The following is a 15,893-nucleotide window of genomic DNA, read 5'->3' as shown; positions in this document are numbered from 1 at the left end:
CAGTGAGGCACATTATCTTGTCATGCCCTAAAGGATGCCATAACAACATGTGAACACTGCTGCCAGCCGGGACACTGAATAGATGATAATTTTAATCATGGTCAAAAATACACATGGAGTGTGTTATTGAATTTCTTCTTTTGAAATGTCTGCTTGTGGGTTTGAACCTACATTTCAATTTTTAGAAGAAATTATTGTGAATGTTCCATGCTGCGGTCACAGGCAGATTGATTTTCAGGTCCAACTTTGCATCTGAATGACCTACTGCAGAATGCAAAAGAAACGTTCCGTACTCCTGCTGTGAATATTTCACAACTTTGTTTAAAGATGACTTCTTACAGGTCATATCTCTATTGTCACAAAAGCCTTTCACTTGCTAGTTAAACAGGCAATGCTAAGGGCAGTTAGAAAGGCAGCGCTTCCAGTTACGAAACACTAAATCCACCAGCTACCAGTAGCGCATCCTGGTGGCAAAAACAGGATAGTGTTCCTTGCTTACTGACATACAGATGAAGACTCAACTCTTCATGCCAGAGCTGACCTCAGAGGAGAGGAAAGGAAGGGGAAGAAAGATAAATACTTTCCACTGCTCACAAGATTAAACTTGTGAACATGTGCAAGAGTACTAAAAGACGAATGCAGGAAAGAAAGAAAGAAAGAAGAAGACAACTTTTTTACAGACATTTAATAACGTTATCGATATTGTAAAAGACTGAAAATGTGACTCATGATATGAATACAAATCTGAAACCTTTTAAAATTGTGCAACAAATAACATGAAAACACATGAATTGGAAAAGTATTTGTCAATATAAACAACCTCAACTATTTAAAATACAGTACATACATATCATTGCTTGTATTCTAGTTTAGCCCCTAAAAGGCATATTTTCAGGTGTATGGCTTTTTGCAGGAGGGTTGTTGGCAGACATTTTTAACTTTAATACATTTTAATAGCCTTTAATAAATCATACACAAATGTAATGTCAAAAATGTACAATCACTATCACATTTTAAACCAAACAGCTGGCCACCTGTTGAGTTAGCAGCTGACCAAAGTTAGAACTGTGTCATGATATGGTGCAGACTAGATTCTGTTTTGTATTTTGGATATCCTAAAAGGGCAAAACATCTGTTTTTTAAGGCTGTATTACAGTAAAAAGCTGTCATTTTTCAGCTTCTTAAATCAACCCCACAATATCAATATCCAGGTATTTGCAAAATATATTGTGATATTTGTATTTCTTATAAAAAATACATTCTTCTATAAAAACAATTCCCTATATTACATGTGTAGGTTTCTTTCCCATCTGCTGGTGAGTGTGTTTATCTTTGTCCGTCTGTTATTTAGCATTGCACTAGCAGTGTTCCTTCATCCACAACAACTATTCCGTAACTTCAAGTAAGTTATGTACTTCACTTCTGCTCTAAAGAATATAGTGTTCAACTAACAAAGTCTCATGTGTAACCCTGGTTTTGCTATGACTCATTCATAAGGCTCTTTCTCTTCTCTCAGTTCAATAACAAATAGAAACCCATCACATCTGTTGCTGATGCAGTTGAAGTCCCACAGGCAATGCTACATTTCATGCACATGTAGCATACCTTGTCTGGAAGCTGCAGCAATACAGTTTGTTGTTTCCATTCATCAGCAGCAGCAGTAGTTAGATAACTAACCCCCATAAAGTTTGACTCCAGAACATCTCAGCAACCAGGAAATGCCATCCAGGAGACCTGACAGAGATTCTGCCACTGTATCCTGCACCTGAGATAGTGAAACACCAACACAGATTATACATCTCCTCAAATTGATACTGGATGCATATAAACATAGTGAAAGCCTTTCAGTTGATCAACTATCAGGGAATTACCATCCAGGGGTTAGCCAGTTGCGGTAGTTCAAGTCTCTTTGCCATGTCAACACAGGGAGTCCGACACCTGGCCCTGTTTCTGCTGGTGACCTTTTGCAGGTTAGTTATTCTATCCTCTTCTGGGTCGTCTCTGGAGACACAGGAAAGCACCAGCAGAGGCTTGGATGCTGAACTTTCAGCAGAACTCAGCACAGCCCGAATCTGAGCCACCTCACACTCTTCCCCACCTATTAAAGAAATGTTGTTATGCAAATGTTCTGTGCTTATGATTAATATATAACAAAAACATTTTTGAAAAAGCTTCTAAGACAAACCTCTCCCAAGCTCTGCATTAGCTACATAGATGAAACCATCCACAACCTGGCACACCTGCTGGACCTGAGGCGCAGGGCTGTAGGCCGGACATCCTGATTCATCTGTTCCTTCTAAGGTAAACAGTTTATTACTGACACTCTGCTGCTGCACTCTGGCTCTTTCCCTCTCTGCCCTGCACACACAAACACACACAGTTTAATGACGGTGGCTGTCTTCACAAATATATAATGATAAAGATAAGAATTGCAACTCTCATGGTCATTGTAATAACAAAGTGCTTACCGATTGGTTGAGTACAGAGTCAAGATATTGAATTTTTGTTGGTTGTTGAAAATGTAACTGATCCCAGAACCAATTCCTAAAATGAAAATAAAAAGATCAGTTTTGTTATTTTGGCATCTGAGCTATAAGTGACTAATGGGATAACAATGTTGAGGCAATTATGCCATCTAGTGGTAGATAAATAGAACTACATTAGATACGATAATCAATCAGAATCAGAATACCTTTATTAGTTCCACAGAGGGGGAATGTACATTGTTACAGCAGAAAAGAGCCAGAGACAGCTTAATGTTACGCAAGCATGCATAAAAAGTACTAAAGATAAAAAAGAAATAATAATAAAAAAAGTGACACATTTGACAAAAATTTGATTTTTAAAACAATTGTGATGAAATAATATGTACATTTGTATAACAACAGCATTGTAGGAAACAGAAATCAGCTGCCATTGGTTTAGGAGGAAGTTGTACTTTGAAACAGATTCCAGAGGTACTTTTGTTTGTTTAATCGCTGACCAATCAATCAATCAGTCAATATCAATGTAATCTCACCATTTATCTGTCTCTGAGGAGTGCCCGACACAGGTAGCACATCTGGGGCATTCATGAGCCTTGTGACTAAAGATACATCAAGCTGCTCCATGCCAGGGCCAAACATTGCATAGCGTGGTTCAGAAGAGGGCACCAAAGACTGAAGAAAGGAGGTAAAGACCTCATATGCCGGCCGTGAAGGAAGCCACTGTTGTCTGCAGGATGGGCAGCCTTTCAGGTATCTGTCCAGAGAAAATAATTTTATCAGAACATTCCAGTCAAATAAATGGTTACCAACGGACCATTAAACTAAACAACAGAAAAAGATACTTACTCTGACATGTAGTCAAATGTTGAAACCATACCTCTGTCGCCATCCTCTTCTCTATCATCCAGGCTCTCCTCTTCATTGATGAGGGGTGCATCCAAAAACTCCAGTTGGGGCATGCTCACATGATCAATGGAGGGCCAGTGTAGCATGTCCCTGAGCAGGAAGTACCTCCACAGTAATGGATCTCTAACCATGGCCCTCCAGTACCGACTGGTGGCTCCCAGACAGCAGATATCCGCAGGACACAGAAAGGTCATAATCAGGAACTGAACATCCACCTTAATAAGGAGGGAGGATACTAGGATTGATGTAATGAGGATTTCAACAGTACAAGACAAGAAAAGATGACAGGGACAAAATGGGGGTCGATCCCTAACACCAGTATTTAGCAGCAAATCTATTATTATTGAAAATACACAAATGAATATGAGAAGCCTGGCATCTAAAATGTTACCGTAGCAAAAGAATATAGGCATCATGTTGTAGAAATATCTGTAATAAATTGAATTAAAGCAAGCAAGTGTCTTTCAGAGGTTTATTTAAGTGTTTTACATGCACGTCATGTCTTGATAAGACAACATACCCCTAAATTAAGTCACATTTTATAGATAAATCTGTCTTTTAGAAAATAGATTTACCAGGAACTCTTGTTTAAATACAATAACATAAAAGGAAGCTACACATGGCTGTTTAATCCTAATATAATAAAGAAAAACTGAATTTCAACCACATATTATTATGGGAAAGGATTCCATCAAAAGTAAAAAGTAATCATGAGCCCTGCCAGTCATTATAAAATATATGATATAGTTCCATAACATCATGCTCTGTGTAAAATCAGAATCTGCAGGTGAACACTGCTCATAACTTGACCATATGAAAAGCAGTGCAGACAGTAGGAAGTAGAATTATGCTACTTGGGCAAAGTTCAAAATGTGTACTTAAATAACATCTTGATTGCTTTAAAAAAAAGTAGGGTTTCTCTTTACAGATTTCAAACTGGAATTGCCCCTTTCTTTGCTCCAACTGAATATACACAGGCATAACAAAATCACTGTTACCGCAATGGTGGGTGGGACAGTTGAAAGACGTTTCCATGAACGTTTGGACTCACCGGTGAACTGTCCAGAAATCCGGGTGGTGGCTCTGCATTCGTTTCAACGACAGGCGCTAGTTCGTCTTGAACAACTTTAGCTCTGTTTGTAAAATATGTGTCTCTGAAGCGCCTGAGGCTGCGGATCACTGCCGACTCGTTGAGCTGCTGGATATTACCTGCCATGACTCCAGATGTACGCGTGTAGCTCCCCACACTTTAATATGGACTAAGGAGAGACTTCAGGTTGATTTTGACACTTCCTTGTTGCTGGCGGCAGCGGGGCATTGTGGGTAATGTATTTCTAAACGTGCTGCTAAATACGGATCTGAAAAAGTTGCAATGGAAAATAAAGGTGTTTTCTTTTTTAAAACAACGCGCGTGTTTATTGTCAACGAGGACATAAAAAACAGAAAAATGATTTTTGTCCAAACACAGATTATCTAGTAATAGTTATACTATCAAGGTTATTGAAGTGGCAGAAAATGTTTACTTGCAATTGATGGGAATACAAGTGGTGCATTACAAAGCTGGTATGAACAAATATGAGCATACTTCAAATAGTCATGAATACATCATTGTCAAACTGTTTTTGAACACCTTTTCTTGCCTTTAGTGTGTATATTTTAATACACAAAATATATATTGTATATGCAATTATAATATATTAAAAGCATACCAAAATGGCAACAAAACAATAAATAAAATGTTACTGTGCAATGTCTCATTTCCAGCTGGATTATCTTCAAACTTGTAACAATCTTAACAAATGAAAGAAGAAAAAAAAGGTACATTTTATTAATAACCTTTTTATATTAATGTTATTATAACACATTCTCAGAGCAAAATAAGTGCCCCAGTCAACAGTCTAGAATCAAGATGATAACTGCTTTTTCAGCAGGACAGGGCCATAAGTTATTCAACCTCCACCTCTGACTGCAACCCCTGCCAGTTTTACACCACCTATCCTATCCTGTCTGACCTGCTTTGGCCTGGGCTGTTTGGCATGGGATGAGGTTGCCTGAAGACACTGATCCAAAGACTTTCTCCCCATACACGTTCTCCCCATGCTTCCTCTTTACCTTCCACAACATTACACCCCACCTGATGGCTTCCATTTTTATTTGGGGTTGACAAATTTGAATACTGAACTAAGATCTGTGCCTGAGGGCAACTTCAATATAAGAGCAGCTTGGCTCACTGTAAAATACTAAGGATTTCCTTGGCATTCTCAGTGTTCCAGCCCTGGCCCTGAAGCGGGCCCTCACAGGCAAGCACGTATTTGTTGAGGATCTGTGTGCCAATGTCCCGAAACTGGAGGCGATCATCTTTGCGATCCATAGTTTCAGCGCTGCAGTCCTCATACTTCACTGCCCAGAAACACATTTCCCCGATGTACATCATTGTCAGCAGGTGTGTGTCCGAGAAGATACCTGTGGAAACAACAAAAGCATACAATTCAAGAATGTTCTCAATAATTATCCTACAATGGACCACAAAGATAAGTGATGACATATTTACCTTCAGATAGGAAGTTTGCCGTAGCAGTATCATGGAGCACCACCCCATCGTTGAGCTTTACAGAGTTCCTCACCTGCAGCATCCGCATTAAGTAGCGCACCCCTTCCTGAATACACTGGATTCAAATATGAAATGTGAATAATCTCTACCAACAAGAAACCTGAAATACCTTTTTTCAACCAACCACCACTTGATTTGTAACGAAGATTCAGTTAAGCCCACATCCTGTCCAGAAATGCATTTAGTGAATGTACTTAGATTGTTCACACTTTGGTACCTTAAGGAACGTGTCCTTGTTTTTCTTAATCCACTGTTTTCGTTGATGAAGGGTGTGGCAGTACATGTACAGCAGAGCTCCACGTCTCCAATAGAGGCATTCTAACAGCTCTAGGCCCAACACAGACTGCACCTATAATAAACATCAATAGTAGTGTTAAACAATGTCATGCAAGTCAATCTGGGAAAGTGCATTTTGCAAAACTATAAACCTAAGACAACATTACAGTCCAACTAATACATCTCTTAATATATTTCTTACTGGGAATACAAAACATGTACAGAACATGCATACAAAATCCTTTTGAGACATATATATATATATATATATATATACACACTTCTTGCGCTGGTGCTAGCCTCCCCGCCAAAACCTCTGGCTCAGTCAGGTCTTGCAGCAGCTGCTGGATTTTAAATGGTGAACAGTCCTCAGGGAACTCCTGGTCAACCAGCTTATTCTCTTCATAAAATGTGATGTCAAGGATCACCTTAAAGATGAAAAACAAACAAATCCACACCAGACATTGAATATAACGTGTAAGAAAACATGGAACATTTTAAAGATAACAAAAATCTGTAAAAATAATCCGATATAATTAGCTCACTCCTCTCACTTAATTTCATTACTGAGTTCTTCCTAAATATCGAGGTCAAATTAGGGATAAAACGTATAATACCAACCAGGGAGTGGTAGGCACGGCGTACAATCCCCAAAACTCTTTTAAAGCTCCTTTTCAAAAGCAAATGTGTGCTCTGAGTATCATCCAGTGTTTCCCCTATATACATTCACTGCTGCTGATTTTTTTATACATTCAAATAATAATACGTGGCGCTCGCGTCATCGCCACGAAGGAGCACACAGCCTGTGAGCCAGCGAGACAGAGCACACCTTTATCTATTTAATATAGTTGTAAAAAATAAATTAAGAAATCATTCCAATGTCTACTATAGGACAGTAAAAAAAGAAAAAACAGTTTAAAAGGAGAGTGATTAGTAAAATATGCATAAATAAAAAGAAAGAATGCTAACTAGGTAACATAAGATAAGAATAAACAAGTTTAAATGATTTGTTATTGGTTGTGATCATATTCTAAAGATGTTTTGATTATTGAAAAGTATACAGCTCCCTTTCATATGAATGTTGAGCTATATTCATAAATTCATTTTGTGCTCAAAGTGCACCAGATTGATGCATTTAACTTCAACATTTAAAAACAAATCTTCCGTGGGGTGCATACCCCCGGACCCCTCTAGGGGATGTGAGGTCCACCCCCAAATAAAGCAGGTTAATTTAAATGCATACATTTTATTTTGATTGTTTCTTATGTGTAGTATTTGTGTTGTATTTAATTCCCTGTATGTTCAATAAAGGTGATTTAGCAAAATACACCTGTAGAGCCACAAGAGCCTTTCTTGTGCTGGCAGACACAAAGAAACATATTGGTGAGGCGCACTTCGCAAGCACAAAAAAATTCCACAATCACATTTTGCCTTTGCACCGCTGCTATGACTCCATCCTAGGGTTAACACTGTCATCCCTAACATCTAGTTAGTTTACTTTTCTGAAATAATGAGAATTCCTTAGGAACCAGTTGTTTGAGTACATGCATGTTGATAATACAAAATGAGCGTCATTTGTTTGACATTTACAGTATAGAGGCAAAAGGACAAATAACCCACAACAATTGTGGTTGATTAATCCCAATCTCAGCATTATTTTTCCATTTTATATAAATCAGCACACTCGAACCTGTCCATGAGTCCACAAAAAAATAAATTATGATGATTTGAATGTAGGGACATGTAATTGGCATTTTGCCCCGTTCTCGGACTAGTCTTATCAACTAGAATAGATGATTCAATTAAAAACGCTCCGGAAAATTAACCACTAATGTAAACATCATTAATTGCAGTTTTAGACGTTCAAAGAAGTGTAATGCAATGAGGTACCTGTGTGTAATCCTGAAGCACCTTGGAAAGGTTGCTACTCTCCCCTCCTTGCCTGTAATAGCTTTTCAACTTGTCTAGTATGGCAGACGCATTCTGTAAATAGTCATCATCTATGGAAGAACGATATGTCAACATGTTACCATTTACATATCTGAACTCAAGCAGTTTTCCCCAACTTAACACATTTCAGTATTGTTTTATATAAATGGCACGGTTAGGTTACACACGTTTGTGACAGAAGTGGAACACGTTTTAACGGTACAAGAATATGCCTATGAGACAGCATTCAAGAGTTTGACACGGTTTAAATGTAATGATTGCCAATACAAAACGGTACATTTCAACATAAAAATAATAACACCAATGCTTTGAAAATCAAGTATCAGCTGAAGTTATTTAGCTATAACGCAGCAGCGTGTTTTTGTCCAGCTAAACGTTTGTCAACAATAACGCATTTTAGCTAACGTTAGCCAACGTACGCTAACCTTTACATCGAACACGCAGGTATTCAAATTCAACCATCGTCATGTATTACACTTTACTCAAAGGTAACTAAAATAACACGTTATCACCTGTTAGTTAACGGCATGGTGTGTATTATTTCACAATATGAAACATGTCATCAGAAAACAGCTGTTGTTATCGTTACAGGCTATGCTAGGTAACGTTAGCCAGCTTGCTAGTTGGCTGATACACTGATCAAAAATTGTAGCCACGCACACGATGTGCCAAGACTGGCCACAATACAGAAAATAAACACAAACGTCTCATCGATACCTTGCTTTTCAGCTCTGAGACTGGAACACTTGATGTCTAACTCAAATATCCTTCTCTCCAACTCGAAACCTTGTCGCCTGTAGTCGTCGGCCATGACTAAAGAGTGTGCGTCACGTGAGCAAGGGATTACTCACGTGCTCACATAGACGGTCTCGTCTGTTTCCAATTCATTAATACAACAGTGTTTCTGCTTGTGCGCGCGCCTGGGTAACCCTTAACAACAATGCGTACCGCGTAATTATCGCCATTTTTAAATTTATTACTTGATGCGTGTTGAAATAACAGGAAAGTGATATAATCTTGCCGTCCCAGTAATAGTAGTGGTGGTGAAAGGGTTACATGTAAATGAGTTTGCCAAGCCTCTCTGTATCTCCCCCCCCAGTCCAGCCCACTTGTCCAGCCCAATCACTGAGGCAGCAGCTAATGTCATCGTGAGCCTATGGTGTAAGCTAGCACTGCTGATAGCCACTGTGTGCGACCTTTCAAGCTACATCATCTGTCTTCCACCGGCTGGAGCTCTCACTCCTCGACTCATCGCCCGTGTGTAACTCCAAAACATGGCGGCCCTCAAAGCTTTGTGCAGAGCGGATCATTTATTCTTCAAAAACCTCTCAGGTCCCTGCAGAACCAGATTAAATTTCGCTAATCTCCAATTAAGCAAGGTTGGTATTTAAGGCATATGGTAATTGGTTGTAGAAAAAAAAAAGGTGGAAATGAGATTGTTGCAAATGAGATTATTGCAAATGAGATTGTTGCAAATGCCTGAGCAAGATTACAAGGTCATAATATTGTGAATATTTCATTTCCTTATTCGTTCGACATTTCGGATCAAACAGAATTGAGTAATTAGAATCCTGTCCGTATGTTCGTTTTGTTTATATACTCTTCGAATAGATCGTGAACTAACCTCAAACTGCGTAATTGCGGGGATTTTCGTTAACAGTTTGCAACCACGTTACAAACAGAATTATAACCCAGCGATGCACAATTTGCATTTGTTTTGGGTAAGTGATTTAAACACATTATAAAGATAAATCAAACCCGCAGCTTTACATGCAACATATATAATAAAGCAGCCTAATACCAATGTGCGTGTGTGTGTTGTAGGTGGAATAATCACACGTGCAAACGACCCCCCTGCCCGCATGCATTTACACAAACTCATTAAAATGTTTCCATCATGTTTATTTTATGTCAAAGCCTATAGTCTGTACATTGTAGAAGGTAGTCACCATGTCTATAAATAGTGTGGTTTCAGAAATTCACATATGTCTGAAGTTAGAACTCATGTGGAGACTGAGAGCACATTTAGAAAATGCTCAAGAGTGTTACTTAGTAGTTAATGCAGTTGATATCGAAACATGAATCTCCAGACCAGTTTTAAACACACTGGGGGGCAATAACTGGCTCTATAAATTGTTCAATGCCGTTTATTCTTGAATTCATACAGAACATAAATTAAACTAGATAAGTACTTGTTACTTGTTTAAAGTTAACAGTTTGTACACCATTGTTTATATGTTAATTGTGTTTATAGATGAAGGGAATTTATAAATTATGAAGTGACTAAGAATGTAACAAGCAGGGTGGAGTCTGACAGAAAGTGTTCTCATTAGTTCAGTATTTAAAGGTTAGACAGAAATTACAAATGTTTACCATAACACCAAAGTCATTATAGTGTATTATAATCTGTATTGAAAAGCACATCATGGTTTTTATTTATTGTAGCCACCTTCTGGTGAAACACAACAATATATGATATTTCTTCATTATAAAATTGGTCTTTGTTTGCACCATAGGTCAAAATTGTATAGGTCAGTGTTGACACAAATAATTTAAAGTTTGAGTCCTTAGCTACAGTATCTGTCCCGTTGGGATTTGTTGCTGTGGGCTACCGTAAAGCTCAACTCCTTTTGTTGTAGGATGTATTCCCAGTTTTGCTTATCTTTCCCTTCCTCAACTGAATAAACTGGATTAGCTGTAATACAATCATATGAGCTGCCCTCAGGCTTTGCTCAGTTTTGTTTTAACAAGCTTTCTTTTCAGCAGTAAACTTGTATACAGAATACACAGCTTATGATTATACTAATAGTTAGTGTCTGTTGCTGGTTGTAGAAAAAAAGTTCAAAGCGTATTGTAAAGTTTTAGCATCTCTTGTTCTTCTTTTTCTACAGACCTGTGGTTGTTACTTCTCTACTTCTAGCCAAAGAAGGTCAAAGTTCTACAAAGATTCTTCAGAGGCAGTCAAAGATATCCCAAATGGAGCTACTATTCTTGTCGGAGGTAAAGATAAACAATACTTTCACAAACAGACTTTTTCATATTGTAGGACACACACCTTAGTGACAGTGCTAGCAAATAGCCTCTTCCTTTACTCTGCAGTGTGGTTGATACCATCCACACACAGAGCACACACAAATTCCACTGCTCCTATTTATAGTCATGTTTTGAGGTGACACTTTTCCATTGTGTCGAAAGCACAAACAGAAGTCTGCCTCACTCAGTATAATATTAGTAACACCCTATACACGCATGACTGGAATGACCTGGGGCTTGATCCAAGGTGAACAATGTTATCTCACTTGAGTGGTTTGTAATAGCTGTAGAGGTCATTGTTTTTTCTTTTCCAAATATGCCATGTCCCTGATCTACTCTTTAAGTGCCACCATACCATGTTTATATATTAACACTTTTTTCAAATGATTTATTGGTTGCTTGCATTTATTTAATTTGTATTGGTTTACTTTATATAACCTTTTTTTCATGTGTTTCACACAGGCTTTGGATTGTGTGGCATCCCAGAGAATCTGATCAACAGTTTACTGAAGACCGGAGTTAACGGTCTCACTGCAGTTAGCAACAATGCAGGGTAAGTGCGTGTGCAGGAAGGAAGAATGTGGGTACAGTAAATGCATGCTTTGCACGCACAGGTGCCTGCGTAAACATGTGCTTAAACCATGCAGTGCGTTCCATGGTGGTGCTTGATTTTGAGTATCGTTTGACACCATCACAACCATTTAAAAATCCCAACCTGTTTCTGGAGTGAATGGGTTGATGCAGAAGATGTTGCTAATTCGCATTTGTTTGGATTCACATTTGAATCCAGAAAAGTTTGAAGTGTCATTTCTGAAATTATGCATCATTTCTGTTTCAGTTCAAGCTGTGAGTTAATACAGAAGTCTGATTCTTGTTGCTTTCATATCGTAAATAATATAAACGGGGTCAACTCTTTAACCAGTTTTTGAGAAAGTCCAAGTTATATTTTGTAGTGATAAAAGTTCACAAGGTCGGAAAGTGGGACTCCCCCTCCTCCGTCGTGTTTAGCCCTTCACCCATTGAACGTGGAGCCTCGATTGGCCTCAAAAAGGAGTCTGTTGTTTTGTCTCCTTGCAGAGTGCTTTTAAACTCGTATTGTAGCGGTATTGTGACCTTGTTGCCGTATCCTCAAACAGGTATTGTTGACCTGGAGAGATGCCAAGAAGTTTGCTTATGATAAGTTATCATTTATTTGCAGGCACAAGGAAAAGGTGTTGTTGGTCTGTCACTCCTTCAGCAGTCAGGGTATATTGTGTGTGATGTGTGTCGTTGCTCTCAGTGGGTTACACTATACTTTCAGTTAGCCCTTCTGGTGCTAGAAAAAAAGCTTCTGACCCGAATGCCCTTTATTCTGTCTTGTTACTGCCTTCCTTATAATCCACTATCCTGAGCTGGAGATGTAGGAATATATTCTGACATAACTGGGTTCAGAGCAGAATATTTTAAGAGATATCTACATGACGATAATCCTAGGAAAAAAAACTGTTTAACTTTTAAAGGAATACAAATTGCAAAAACAAAGAGGGAGCTAATCTTTATGTAAGGTTAAATCCCATAAATAAAGTGTTTAATACCAGTGCAGTACCAGACAGGATAGGCTACATCATTAAGACACCGGCCACTGAGCCTTTCACTGATCCTAGACATTGTTTATCATAATGTTGAAGTCTCTCTTGCAGACTAGGAAACAGTCTTTGTCTTGTCAGTTGTCACGTTGCGGTCCTTTTGTGTAATTAAATCCCGATGTGCTGCAACGCAGTAAACGTGGCTTCATCTGAACTGTTTACATAACAACATTGAAACTTTAGACAGTGACCAAAATCTGATCCTCGCTACTTAAATATGAAAGAGATTATCCAAACACAATGCTTTTCCCCTGACTTCAGTCTGCTAAAGCATGCATTTTTCTTAATTTCCTTTGCAGATGTAGACTCTCATTGCTGAACTAATTGATCTAGTCTGTTCAGTTACTTTTCCACCCTTTAAAACTTTTTATAATTCAGAAAGATACACACCTATGGTTTATTTTCTTTGGAACTCTGCTCTCTCCACAACACAAAATTCCACTAACATGGATTAAGAAATATTTCTTGAGAACTTGTATTGCATCTCTGGTTATTTTCTATTAACTTGTTAGCACAGGTCTACATGGATTGGTATTGCTAAATGAGTAAAGTGTTCATCTTGATGGTTTATAATTTGAAGTGTATTTATTATGATAAACCCCTTGAGATTCACCATGTCGTTGTCAAGGGGGTCCCGAGATTATATGTTAAAAGGTACTGACAGAAACTTAACACCATTTAAAGAATAAAGGTGCGTTACCTACGCCAACAGTAGGAATCAGCTCCGTTCTGGCAGTATGCAGCACAAGGCCCTGACACACACAAAGTGCACCCTTCCTTTAAGTTTGGTTTTGGAAAAGCTGCCTAGTTGCGTTTTCATTTATACAAGTCTTTACCTGCCACAAGCTGAGAAAATATCCACCTGGAAAATAGATATGCATCTCTCACCAGCTAAAGAAAGGTCATCTATATGGTTTGTGTATTTTGGTCTCTATACAGTAATCATTAATAGTACCATTGGCTACTGGTGAAGGTCTGCTCTTTTTGAAATGTGCAGCCTTATGGGAAACTTTGCAGAACTCTGACACAGAAGGCTTTTCATGCACTCTAATACTAGACGAGAGAGATTCAGCTGTACACAAGAAGATATTATTAGGCCGTGACACAAGTGCAGCCTTATGTTCATTCTTTAATAAGCTACTTCAGTAATGTTGCCCAAACCACATTGAGTCCGTGTGAAAGGTAGAACTTGAGTTCTGAGCTGGAAGGTGCTCTGATCAGTGAGCCTTTACCTAGGACAGATTATATTGTTTGCCTCTAAAGGGAGAGTCAGCCCATTAGTCACCAAGGTGTTTGTACATACATACATACATACATACATACATACATACATACATACATACATACATACAAACTTCATAAACAATACTACAAATTGCTAAACGTCTATACATAGAGGACCTTTGAGGTCTTATAACACTAGCGTTGTGTGTGTGACAGGGTGCTTTTCACATGCATCTGTTTTTGGTATTCTGGGTGCACATGGCCTAGTTATCTTGTCAGCTGATCTGAATTGAGGGCAAAGCATTAGTTCTGCCTTCCCAACTTCTTTAAAGAATAAAAGGAAAACCCACTCTTGGCAAAGTCCAGCTTTTGTCTTGGCTCTGAAGAGTAGGAGGGAGAAAGCAATAGAGAGAGACCATATTGTGAAAACATGATTTTACACTTCCATGCTGTAAACTGTTTTCAAGTTCTATTACATTGCTTGTTGCAATTGACTTGATTTGATTGCACAGTATTCTCCGATTAATATTGCAAGACAAAGTTGGAAATAAAAGACCATGAGTTGTTGGATAGGATTTTACTATGCTCCTCTATCACAAGACAATACCTTTCTCAAAATGTCTTTATATGTTATCATAAAGTTTTATGAAGACTTAACTTGCATAGGGTAATGAATGACAAGCTCCAGGAAATCAGTCCTCTCATAGCTGCAGGCCCATTCCATCAGTATTTCAACAATCCTACTTATACAATAACCTTCCTTTGTCATACAATACTTTGCTTAAGAATGACTTTTCTTGCTGTCAAATTATTGTTTGTCCAGGTTTGATTGTCTGTCCCCCCTAGCAATGAAACATTGTAGTGCAATATTTCAGTCAATAAACAAAGAGGTGCTGGCAGTGGTACTCCAGGCCTGCAGCTGCGTATGATCTTTTATTGCAGCTGTGTCTTTAAGTAGCAGAACTGCCAGAAAGGAGCCGTATCACTTTGCTGGGCCCAGTTACAACCTTGAATAACCTCTCTGGGAATTTGTTGTAACTTAAACTATGTTAAAAACTGTAAAACAAAAGAAAGGAGTGATAAGATAAGATGGACCTTTATTAATCCCTGTGGGGAAATTCAGTAGTTCAAACAGCAACAGGGTAAGGGTGAAAAACAGGACAGCACAGATTAATAAAATCAAAAATAAAATCAAAGATAAACATAATAATACAATTTAATAATGAAAAACTATGAATTTAGAAATGACTAAAAAATAAAAATGAGCATATATACATATTGGGTCATATAAACTATGAAGTAAGAAATGAATGTAAGAAGTGGGCACTAATCTAGTCTCAGACAGTGGAGGGTACTGCATCAAATAACATCAGATTTATTTTTGGACAAATCAACAGAAGAATACTTCTTGTCCAAGTGAATAAAATCTCTACAAGCTACATATATGAAACAAAAAGTAGTCTATACACCAGTTATACACATCTGAAAACTACAATTTGTCCCCATTATTATTTGTCATACTGCTGAAAGCTTTGACAGGTTTCATGGAGTTGGGCTTGACTCGGACGTTTAAATGTTGCATTGAAGTTATAAAAATGTTGTATAAACGAGGTTTACCGTGTTTATGTTCCCCATTTTCTTCTTTTTAATTTGTGAAGCGTTTGATTATTTTTAAATATTGAAGATTGTCTTGACATATATATATTAGGGCCGGACTCGATTAAAAAAATTATCTAATTAATTACAGGCTTTGTAATTATTAATCGCAATTATCGCGTTTTT

General features: G+C 38.1%; 3 protein-coding genes across 3 annotated transcripts in view; 1 reads left to right on the top strand and 2 right to left on the bottom strand.

The window, feature by feature from the left end:
• Nucleotides 1–1,335: 1,335 nt before the first annotated feature.
• On the bottom strand, nt 1,336–4,680 carry fbxo4 (F-box protein 4). The gene is made up of 7 exons (XM_010768666.1): nt 4,444–4,680; nt 3,333–3,607; nt 3,020–3,240; nt 2,469–2,544; nt 2,186–2,358; nt 1,872–2,098; nt 1,336–1,765 (listed from the first exon to the last, which is right to left on the bottom strand). The coding sequence occupies exons 1-7, from the start codon at nt 4,606–4,608 to the stop codon at nt 1,673–1,675; spliced, it is 1,230 nt and encodes a 409-aa protein (XP_010766968.1). The 5' UTR covers nt 4,609–4,680; the 3' UTR covers nt 1,336–1,672.
• Nucleotides 4,681–4,892: 212 nt separating this feature from the next.
• Nucleotides 4,893–9,249, bottom strand: rimoc1 (rab7a interacting mon1-ccz1 complex subunit 1). The gene is made up of 6 exons (XM_010768667.1): nt 8,947–9,249; nt 8,170–8,279; nt 6,561–6,707; nt 6,221–6,352; nt 5,944–6,058; nt 4,893–5,855 (listed from the first exon to the last, which is right to left on the bottom strand). The coding sequence occupies exons 1-6, from the start codon at nt 9,038–9,040 to the stop codon at nt 5,620–5,622; spliced, it is 834 nt and encodes a 277-aa protein (XP_010766969.1). The 5' UTR covers nt 9,041–9,249; the 3' UTR covers nt 4,893–5,619.
• Nucleotides 9,250–9,338: 89 nt separating this feature from the next.
• The window catches only part of oxct1a (3-oxoacid CoA transferase 1a), a 38,044-nt gene continuing 31,489 nt past the window's right edge, over nt 9,339–15,893 (top strand). Inside the window, exons 1-3 of the mRNA XM_010768675.1 lie at nt 9,339–9,608; nt 11,121–11,229; nt 11,725–11,815. Of these exons, the coding sequence (XP_010766977.1) occupies nt 9,504–9,608; nt 11,121–11,229; nt 11,725–11,815 (305 nt within the window). The 5' untranslated portion in view covers nt 9,339–9,503. The remainder of the gene's footprint in view (nt 9,609–11,120; nt 11,230–11,724; nt 11,816–15,893) is intronic.

The sequence above is a fragment of the Notothenia coriiceps genome, unplaced genomic scaffold (genome assembly GCF_000735185.1).
Source record: "Notothenia coriiceps isolate Sejong01 unplaced genomic scaffold, NC01 NC01_scaffold00005927, whole genome shotgun sequence".
NCBI classification, from domain to species: domain Eukaryota; kingdom Metazoa; phylum Chordata; class Actinopteri; order Perciformes; family Nototheniidae; genus Notothenia; species Notothenia coriiceps.
This window is presented reverse-complemented; position numbering and strand designations above follow the sequence as displayed.